General features: G+C 38.6%; 2 protein-coding genes across 2 annotated transcripts; both read right to left on the minus strand.

The window, feature by feature from the left end:
* Window positions 1–501: 501 nt before the first annotated feature.
* Window positions 502–2,048, minus strand: fabp4a (fatty acid binding protein 4a). The gene is made up of 4 exons (XM_049603111.1): window positions 1,892–2,048; window positions 1,514–1,689; window positions 1,320–1,421; window positions 502–777 (listed from the first exon to the last, which is right to left on the minus strand). Exons 1-4 carry the CDS (start codon window positions 1,962–1,964, stop codon window positions 724–726), a joined length of 405 nt encoding a protein of 134 aa, XP_049459068.1. The 5' UTR covers window positions 1,965–2,048; the 3' UTR covers window positions 502–723.
* Window positions 2,049–4,935: 2,887 nt separating this feature from the next.
* On the minus strand, window positions 4,936–9,504 carry mrpl53 (mitochondrial ribosomal protein L53). The gene is made up of 3 exons (XM_049602348.1): window positions 9,396–9,504; window positions 6,703–6,815; window positions 4,936–5,127 (listed from the first exon to the last, which is right to left on the minus strand). Exons 1-3 carry the CDS (start codon window positions 9,488–9,490, stop codon window positions 5,009–5,011), a joined length of 327 nt encoding a protein of 108 aa, XP_049458305.1. The 5' UTR covers window positions 9,491–9,504; the 3' UTR covers window positions 4,936–5,008.
* Window positions 9,505–9,729: the final 225 nt, after the last annotated feature.

The following is a 9,729-nucleotide window of genomic DNA, read 5'->3' on the forward strand; positions in this document are numbered from 1 at the left end:
TTTCCCCATGTACACAAAGCTGCCAGTTCATGTGCAATGGGAAATGTTCGGCCTCCCAAAAAGGAAGAGGGGACACATTTCCTCACTGACCTCTCTGCACGATGCTCTCGATACTTCCAAAAGAAGTTCACATTCCTCACGGAGTCCCCTGCCAACACACATCATATATCATCTGATGGCTGACTTTTACATCTTGACCTTGACGCAGGGAATATGTTTGCTTTTGTCCTCTGACCAAAATAAGGAAGCATGAACTGTACGAGCCAAAGTAGCTGGGAAAATTGATTGCACGTGGAATAATTACAGTACTCTCACCAAGCATGGGAATAAAGGATTGAAGCCAGGAAATCAGCTTGTCAGATTGGGTGGTATGTTCCCGTTAGAACACTATTTTTAACAGCATTCCTCCATATGCAATAATGATTGAACTGCTTTCAAGAATTTCATTATTGAACACGGCAAAACCAGCAGTTAACATTCAGTGAACCCACAGAGACGCCATTTTGACAGGTTTTTCAATCGTTTTTATTTAAATCACCACAATAATTCCAAATGAAACCAAATGTGTCATGTTGGAGAACAGAGGCACAGAAATTTGATTTTGGCAACACAGCGAAGATAAAGAATAGGGGGAGCAGAACTTTGCTTTGGTATTAACGCTCATTGAACTGAGCCTGTCATCCAGCAATGCATCCAACTGGGGTGGGCTGAGGGGGGACCGCATCACACCTCCTTCACGTACGTCCTCACTGCAATCACATCTCCCATTATGCATTTCTGAGGGAAAAGAGAGAGGTGTGGTGTGAGGGTTATAAAGGGTTGTCAAAAGAGTGAATTCCTGCATGTGCTTTGAGTTTGTGGAAGAATTAAGGCTGCAGCTATCCAACTCTGTAACATGTGTAGCTAACCTTGCAGTATATTCTTAGTGGAGTGCCTATGGTTCTCAAGTGTTTTGTCCTTTTAAATATCCTTTAATGTCTTGTGATGTAGCCTAACTGCAATCTTCCTCTTCCATGTAAGGAAATATTTATAATTTTTAACTGCAATTTCATCCTAAAATACATGTTTGCTCTTACTCTAAAGTGGAATGTGGGCACAGGAGTGGTGGGAAGAGCTGGTCATGAACACATCACATTAGCCTATTATTAAAACAATTTATTTATTGAAATGCAAACATGCTCATGAGCAATAAAGTACTTCACAGACCACTGCATACATTATTTTAAAGCACTGAAAAGCTGCAGAGGCGCTGAGTGACTTCCAAGTTACCTGGTTTAATTTAAAAAAAAAAAAACCCTCATGAAAATCAAAATCCTTACCGCTATCAATTTCCCATCTGTAACCTCCCTCTCGATATTCGTCTCTTTCCCATCCCAGCTCTGTTTCTGCACAAGCTTGCCGTTCTCCAGAGTCACCACGGTCTGCAGGGCACACAACACAGACAAGCCTTCAGCTCCAGCACAGAACAGAGTCAGGCTGTAATCGTACTTTCCCTCTGATCACAGTCACTAACCCTTGTCTTCCTATCGTCTGCGGTCGTCTCCTCAAAAGGCTCGTTGAGCTTGAACTTGATTTCAGTAGTTTTGAAGGTGCTCTGAGACTTCATGCATACAGTCCCTTGATCGTCCACGGTCACTACCAGATTGGGCTTGGTCCGATTGCCCACCTGCCGGACCGCAAATCCCACACCTGCACAGCCAGAGGGCAGTATCATTAAAATGCATTAAATCAACTGCACTTTTTTTTTTATATGCAATTTAATTTTTTATATGCAATTTAAGATTATTCCTATCACACATTTGAAATACTGCACAAACATTTCTTTTAAAAAATAAGCAAAATTTACATTAAATCCCCAATTACCCCATCTCAAACCCACACCCTCTCCTACCAATAGCTTTCATGTAGTCATCAAAGTTCTCGCTGGAAATCATCTTCCACGTCCCGACAAACTTCTCGACCATCTTTGCAGTGTCTGGTGTGATATCCTGGACAACAACGAGCGGAGTGACTCTGGCTTCAACTCTCCTCCACTGTGGGAATTGACTCGGTTTTAAAGGGCCAGCCCGACATCAAGCGACGCGGTAGAAACCAATCACGGCCCGCTACGTCACGCTGATTTCCGCCTCTAGCCCCTCTTGCTGAGTGTGTGTGACTAAATGTGTTTTCTCCATGAATGGGTGTTTAAAATTGATTCTCCCCAAAAATGTTTCATGTTTGTTTTGTTTATATTGTGAGCTGAATGAGCTCTGTTATCTATCTGCATTGTAACCAAGGCAAACAATGGTTATTTTGTTAGCATGCACCAACAACATATCCCATGAGTATTAAGCCAGTAGCACAATGACAAAGCCTCATGGGAGGTGTAGTAAGTAAATGCTAACCATTATTTATTTAAAAAAAAAAAATAAAATAATAATAAATATATATATATATATATATATATATATATATATATATATATATAATTGATAATTGGTGTACACATAGTTTTATTTACAAATGCTTTATAAAGCAATTACACGCATTCAAACACATTCTGATGGCAGTTTATTAACCAATTGTTTCTGCAAATGAGCTAAAGACAACAATCTGTGTCTCCTTGTGGTTGTTATGTGTCTCTTTGAAGTAATGCTGAGTCTGTAGTCATTGTGTGTCTCTTTGGGGTCATTTTGTGTCTTTTTGTGGTCATGTTGTATCCCCCTGTAGTCATTGTGTGTCTCTCTGGGGTCATTTTGTGTGTCTTTGTGGATGTTTTGTTTGTCTTTGTGGTTGTTTTGTGTCTCTCTGTGGTCATGTTGTGTCTTTGTAGTGCTTTTGGGTCTCTGTGTGGTGATTTTGTGTCTACTTGTGGTTGTTTTGTGTCTATCTGTAGTCATGTTGTGTCTCTTTGTAGTCATGCTGAGTCTCTGTAGTCTTTGTGTGTCTCTCTGGGGTCATTTTGTGTGTCTTTGTGGATGTTTTGTTTGTCTTTGTGGTTGTTTTGTGTCTCTCTGTGGTCATGTTGTGTCTTTGTAGTGCTTTTGGGTCTCTGTGTGGTGATTTTGTGTCTACTTGTGGTTGTTTTGTGTCTATCTGTAGTCATGTTGTGTCTCTTTGTAGTCATGCTGAGTCTCTGTAGTCATTGTGTGTCTCTCTGGGGTCATTTTGTGTGTCTTTGTGGATGTTTTGTTTGTCTTTGTGGTTGTTTTGTGTCTCTCTGTGGTCATGTTGTGTCTTTGTAGTGCTTTTGGGTCTCTGTGTGGTGATTTTGTGTCTACTTGTGGTTGTTTTGTGTCTATCTGTAGTCATGTTGTGTCTCTTTGTAGTCATGCTGAGTCTCTGTAGTCATTGTGTGTCTCTCTGGGGTCATTTTGTGTGTCTTTGCGGTTGTTTTGTGTGTCTCTGTAGTGCTTTTGGGTCTCTGTGTGGTTATTTTGTGTCTACTTGTGGTTGTTTTGTGTCTCTCTGTAGTCACGTTGTGTATCTTTGAGGTCATTTTGTGTCTTTTTGTGGTTTTGTGTCTCTGTAGTCCTTTTGTGTCTTTTTTTAGTCATGTTGTGTCTCTGTTTAGTGATTTTGTGTCTATTCAATTTCATTCTGTCTCTTTGTAGTCATTTTATGTCTCTTTTGTGTCTGAAGTTAATTAGTGTTACTTTGTCTGCAGTAATGTCTGTAGTTATGTGTCTCTATGGGGTCATTTTGCATCTTTTTGCTGTCCTTTTGTTTCAGTTTGAGTGATTTTGTCTTTTGTATGTAACATTTTTATCTCTTTGTAGTTATTTCGTTTCTCTTTGTTGCTGACATGTTGTTTTTCTCCATTGTTTTTTTTTTTTTTTTTGCTAAATTATGTCTCTTTGCAGTTCCTTTATATCTCTTTGTAGTCTTCCTGAGTCTCTCCCTGCTTGGTACCTGTTAATTTGAGCGACACAGGTGACGGCCAGGGGGGGATTCCCTGACACTTTGGGCCCCTGGGCCCGGGCCATGCAGTAACCAATCCATGAATCACAACAACTTATCATTTGCAATGGCAGACTTGATGATTAAATTCTTTACTTCCTTATTAATGATTTATGAATGTCAGTAAATATTACAGTCTTCATGGCTTGTTCCAAAGTGAGAACCCCATTTGCATTTAATAATGGAAAAGTTGCATTTATAACTGTATTAAACAAGCGACTGGAATTCTTTTACAACTTCACAATCCATAATATGTTCCTATTAATAACTCATAACTTATGTATAAGGCATTAATACATTACTTAAGCTACTACTTTTACTTTAGTTACAAGAATAAGTTAAAGCATTGCATTATATTCTTGGAATACAAAGATATTTAGCTTAGAATTTGAATGGTAAACCTCATCAGGAACATGACTCATCTTGTCAGAGAAAGTGATTTAAAGACATTTTTATGAGAAAACCATGAATGTAATAATAATCCATCCATAGATAAACCTCATTTAGCTACAGATGCTAATGGAACGAAGCCTGGCTAGCAGAGGGGACAGGATTTCAGTTATCTGTGGCTGGGTGAAGGGTTTTTTTCCTATTCAGTGGGGCTGCATCTAAAACTGTGCCAAATTACATTTAAGCCTGACGTGTCAAAGGTTGGAGCTTGCATAATGTTCTCTTTATCTCTGGAATGATCTCTTTTATCAGGAAAATGGCACATTATGCAAGGACACACCATGACCCTGTGCTGATGGCAGCACGTGTTATAGCAGTTAAAGCATTTCAGCTGATGTCTTTAATATGGAGAATGTTAGCATAGCCGATGGAGCTAATGCTACAACTATTTCACCTTGACAAGAGGGGCCAATCCTTTTTTCAGTTTGACAGGAGACAGTAAAGGATATCTGGTAGGATCTGATGCTTGGATGATGGAGGAGGAGGATGCTTGTCCAAATTAAGTGAGCAACCTAAGTGAATAAATGACGATGTACACCAGACCACCACATTTAAATCAGACACTTTAATTATATACATCCAAGACAGTACAATACAGATATATCTAACATGAGGACCATTATTTTTTTGCTGCGATGTTTGTCTGTGCATCCTTGGCTTTGCACATTGACTGAAATGCACTCAGCATCTCACTGCTGGTCAGCCACGCTCCCTTCAACACCAGCTTCTCTCCATCCACTGAGGTAAAGAAAGACAAGGACACATGAGGTGACTCATGATGACACAATGACTGATCTCTCTGTACAAGAAGCAAGAAGGTGAAAAGTTAACTCGGAGCAGGAGTCAAGCGACACACAATGGGCAACATCCGTACAATGTTCAGCTGACCTGTGGGAGACATTTCTACTAAGCACTTGACTCATTGTGTTTGAGTAATATCACGCAGTAACGATATCAGCATGGAATTCACAGACCATACTGCGCTGTCCTGGATTGTACACTAGGCATTGTGCTGCATGTACAGAGTCACCTCTTCCTGTGTTTAATCAGCAGGAAGTAACACCCACCACCGCACCACTAGGATCAAGGTCATTTATCTATAGATCACCTCTCAACTTATACAACATCCCAAGGGACTCTTTAAAAAGGACCTGGACCGACTGTGATTAGAAATAAAAACAGGTCAAATGTCTTCAAGCACTGACTCAAGTGAACTTCTTAGGTGGATAACCCCTAAGGACCCTCTAACACAAAGCCAACAACGGCCGTTGGTCGATGTCTGTGAGCGTCTGTCACCCTAAATTTTGTGGTGTGTCGTGCACCGTTGGCACTAGTTGGCACTAGTTGGCTTTTTTCCCAGCTGATTCGACACGTGAATTGGCACTGGAGACAGCAGAGCCCGCTGGTGAATGAAATCACTCTGACTGGCAGTTCAGCTCAGTGCATGAGAAGAGAAACGGGAGGTGAGAAAAGTAAGGAGACGACTCAAGTCAAGAGTATAATATTAGGTGAGACTATTTATGGTGCGCTCTTAACAGAAATGATTCATAGTCTGTGTCACTGTTCGCAAGTACATAGTAAACATCATTTGTTCTTTTATGTGCTAACTGGCTAACAGGCAGCTTCAGAGCATCCTGCTGGTCTTCGGGTTTCCCTTTTTGAATGACAGATACAGACTACTGCCGCCTGCTGGTGTGGAGAGCTATTTCCTTTCACACAGGCACAGAACGTACATACTAGTTGGCCGCTAGCTGTAGTCTTTGTGGTGTGTTCAAGTGCAACTTTTTGGCTGGGACAGAGGGTTAGTGAGGCGACACAGTCTACCTTCGTCGCCACTTGTTTGTTGATGTCAGTTTGGTGTTTCTGGATCATAAAGGGTGTGTAGTGAAGTCTCTTCTTGTTACTTTAAGACTGACACATTTAGAGACAAATAGAAAAAAGAAAGGTGCATTTCTTCAGTAAGAAATCTGAGGACATTAATATGTTAAAATATAATTTGAATGTTCTCCAGGTGCATTATGATGTCTTTATCTGCTTGAGGTTTTACAGATGCCAAATTCAAAATCCTCTCTTTAATAACTACTACTCCCTGTATATGTAATTTCTTTATGGTGTAAGAACAAAATGGGGATACATGAGTACCATACTATGTGACTTTAGGACAGGTTATTTCTCCATGTCTCCAGTGGATTAAAGCAATGCAACGAATCTAAACTGCAGATGCAAACATCCAGCCACAATCACTCTGCCCAGTAAAGTCTCACAGTTCAGTATCATCACCCACAGATCTGTATGTAGGCAGGTAATACTCACCATAAGTAATATCCACTATGGGTTCAGACTTGTCATGTTTCACCACCGATACCACCTCACAGTTCATGTTGGTAGATCTGACCCTCTCTGAGCCCACCCGAAGCAGAAACTCCCTGTGGGACGAGAGGACCATATTGATTACATTACAGCAGAGATAGAAAGTGCATTCTCTTAAGTACCGCACTCAGTAAAATGTTGAGGTGCTTGTATTTATTTCATTTCATTTTGATATTTCACACATCAGCTTCTTCCTCTACACCCTTACACATGGTGGATAACGAGAAGTTTAACAGACCGTGCTTTACTAACATCCTCTGCATTTTCTTGCACCCTATGATGGAAGAAGCTACACCTTTATTATTGTTATTGCTTGATGAAGTTTGGTTACTGTATAATACCAGCAAAGCTCAGTCCAGCTTTAACCTGAGCACCCTCATTAGCAGAAGTGAAATGTCACTTAATTAGAAATCTGAGCTACTTGTACCTCACTTGAGAATTATGTTGTCTCCACTACATCCCAGAGGCAAATATTGTACTTTTCCACTCCACTACATTTATATGACAGCTTTAGTTACTTTGAATATTAAGATTTTTGCATACAAAACATATGAAGAGCTTATGTCCCCAGAGTCAAAACCAAACATGGAGAAGCAGCATTCAGTTTTTATGCTCCACATATCTGGAACAAACTCCCAGAAAACTGCAACTGCTGCAACTCTCAGTTCTTTTAATTCAGAGCTGAAGACTTTTATGTTTGCTGCTGCCTATTACTAAATCAAACTTGAGGCTTCTGATTATTATCTCACACTGCGCTGTAACTTATTATTTCTAACTAAACTCTTTTTAATTAATTGTACTATTTGATTTCCAATGTAACTCTTTCTGATTGTATTGAATGTCTTTTTATGTTGCCTTTATTGCTTTTACTTGATGTATGTTTTATGTAACACACTTTGAATTGCCTTGTTGCTGAAATGTGCTGTACAAATAAACTTGCCTTGCCTTGTAAAAGTTTATGCAAACATAGCTGAAATGATTTCAGTCGATTAATAATTTAGTCAACTGATAACTGAGTGTCAATCATTTGATTCATTTTTCAGGTAAAGCATTCTACGATACCTGCTTCTCAAATATTAAGATTTGCTGCTTTTCTTTTTTTTTTTTCCATTTTGAGCGCTTTTATTTGTTGTTGTTTTTTATATTTTTTTTCTGCATTGTGTACTTTACGTTAAGTACATTTTCCTGATTATATTTACTTTTACTGAAGTATCATTTTAAATGCAGGACTGTTGCTTGTAACAGAGTATTTACTATGTGGTATTAGTAGTTTTACTTAAGTAAAGACTCAGAATACTTCCTTCACTACTGCTAATGAGCCAGGATAAGGTAAAACACACGTGTAGGTCCCACTGGTGGAATTTAACTAACACACTGACTCAGGTATTGTACTTAAGTACGATATTGAGGTACTTATGATTGACTTCATTACATCTAGGAGGGAAATATTGTACTTTTTACTCCATTACATTTATTTCAGAGCTAGTAAATGTAATTTAACTAATCAGCTATGATGTATTATATTAAACTCTCTAGCAGCATATAAAGCAATTAAAATTATTATTATGACCTTGATTTTTACAAGCTCCAACATTAAAGTGATGCTCATATTAATGCATCAATAATTACAGTTCAGGAATACAATCATTCATCTACATTCATTTATAACGCTACAACCATTTCATTGTATATTGTATATATTTCAGATTGTCTACTTTACTATTTTATTATTTATTTTATTTTATTGTCTACTTTAATATTTTATTTTATTTTATTTTATTTTAATGTCTACTTTAATATTTTATTTTATTTATTTCATTGTCTATTTTAGTATCTTATTTATATCTTCATCTTTATCTCTTGTTTCCATTCATGCTGTATTTCTATTTCTACTTTGCATGGAGCATTGGAACAAAAACAATTTCCCCCCGGGGCTTAATAAAGTATTCTGAATCTGAATCTGAATCAATATCTTTTATTCTGATAGGAGCCATTTTGCATGATGACTACTTTTACTTTTGGTGCTTTTGGTATATATTGAAGCTGCTACGTCGGTACTTTTACTTAAGTTAGATTAAAAGAGTATTTCACTGTGATATTTCTGCTTTAAGGTGAAAGGTCTGAGTACTTCTGTCACCACTGGTGGGTCTGCAGAGACGCTATTTAAAGCTTTTTACATTTTATTTTCGACCAAATATTTAAATATTTAAATTGCAGACGAATAATTTCGTATACTGTGTAAATCCGTTTGGTAGATAAGTATTGAAGGGATTTAGCTGAACTAAAATAAAGGCATCCTCCTTCTTTCGGGAAGTAATGCAGGGAAGAGTATGTATTAAGTATAACAGGAGTAACATTACTGTAGGAAAGCTCGGTACGGGAAATAGCTGTCGTAGGTATTCTTAACAACCACACACCCTTCTATTAATCCTCCTAATTAGACAATAACACGTTGTAAGTTAAATAAAACGCAGCCTACAGGCTGAAGCTGCTGATACAATGTCCTGAGGGTGACTTCTGTTTGGAAACAGCGTCCTTAACCACCAGTTCATTATCAAATTACGGCTTTTACCCGCAGTACAGTGACACACAAACGACTCTCCGACACAACAAGACATAAAACACACGCTTCTTACCGTGTGGACCGGACGTTAGTCTCAAACGGACAAAACTGAATCGCTATTTTCTTCACAGCCTTCAGCACCACGGGCGCTTTGCTGGAAGCCGCCATGTTTTCTGCTGTGACCTCTGACCTCAGTGGAGATTGCAGCGCGTCTCGTGTGGACCGCTAGAGGGCGGCAGAGGATCAATAACAGCAGTGTGACGTAGTGGACTGGGATGGTGATATAAATAATGAATAAATATGTCATTAATTGGCACATGTAGACATAAATGAAACTATTATTCACTGATTATTGTACATATATGATTATTGTTGTCACATACACATATATACTTATACATACTACC

This window comes from Epinephelus fuscoguttatus, linkage group LG17 (genome assembly GCF_011397635.1).
Source record: "Epinephelus fuscoguttatus linkage group LG17, E.fuscoguttatus.final_Chr_v1".
Taxonomy (NCBI): Eukaryota; Metazoa; Chordata; class Actinopteri; order Perciformes; family Serranidae; genus Epinephelus; species Epinephelus fuscoguttatus.

Excerpts from the sequence above, each read along its gene's own strand:
- fabp4a (XM_049603111.1), bottom strand. The coding sequence starts at position 1,964 with ATGGTCGAGAAGTTTGTCGGGACGTGGAAGATGATTTCCAGCGAGAAC. Across the intron at positions 1,422-1,513 it reads CAGACGATAGGAAGACAAGG|ACCGTGGTGACTCTGGAGAA; the intron begins GTTAGTGACTGT and ends TGTGCCCTGCAG. Across the intron at positions 778-1,319 it reads CAGATGGGAAATTGATAGCG|AAATGCATAATGGGAGATGT; the intron begins GTAAGGATTTTG and ends CTTTTCCCTCAG.
- mrpl53 (XM_049602348.1), bottom strand. The coding sequence starts at position 9,490 with ATGGCGGCTTCCAGCAAAGCGCCCGTGGTGCTGAAGGCTGTGAAGAAA. Across the intron at positions 6,816-9,395 it reads ACTAACGTCCGGTCCACACG|GGAGTTTCTGCTTCGGGTGG; the intron begins GTAAGAAGCGTG and ends CTCGTCCCACAG. Across the intron at positions 5,128-6,702 it reads CATAGTGGATATTACTTATG|TGGATGGAGAGAAGCTGGTG; the intron begins GTGAGTATTACC and ends TCTTTACCTCAG.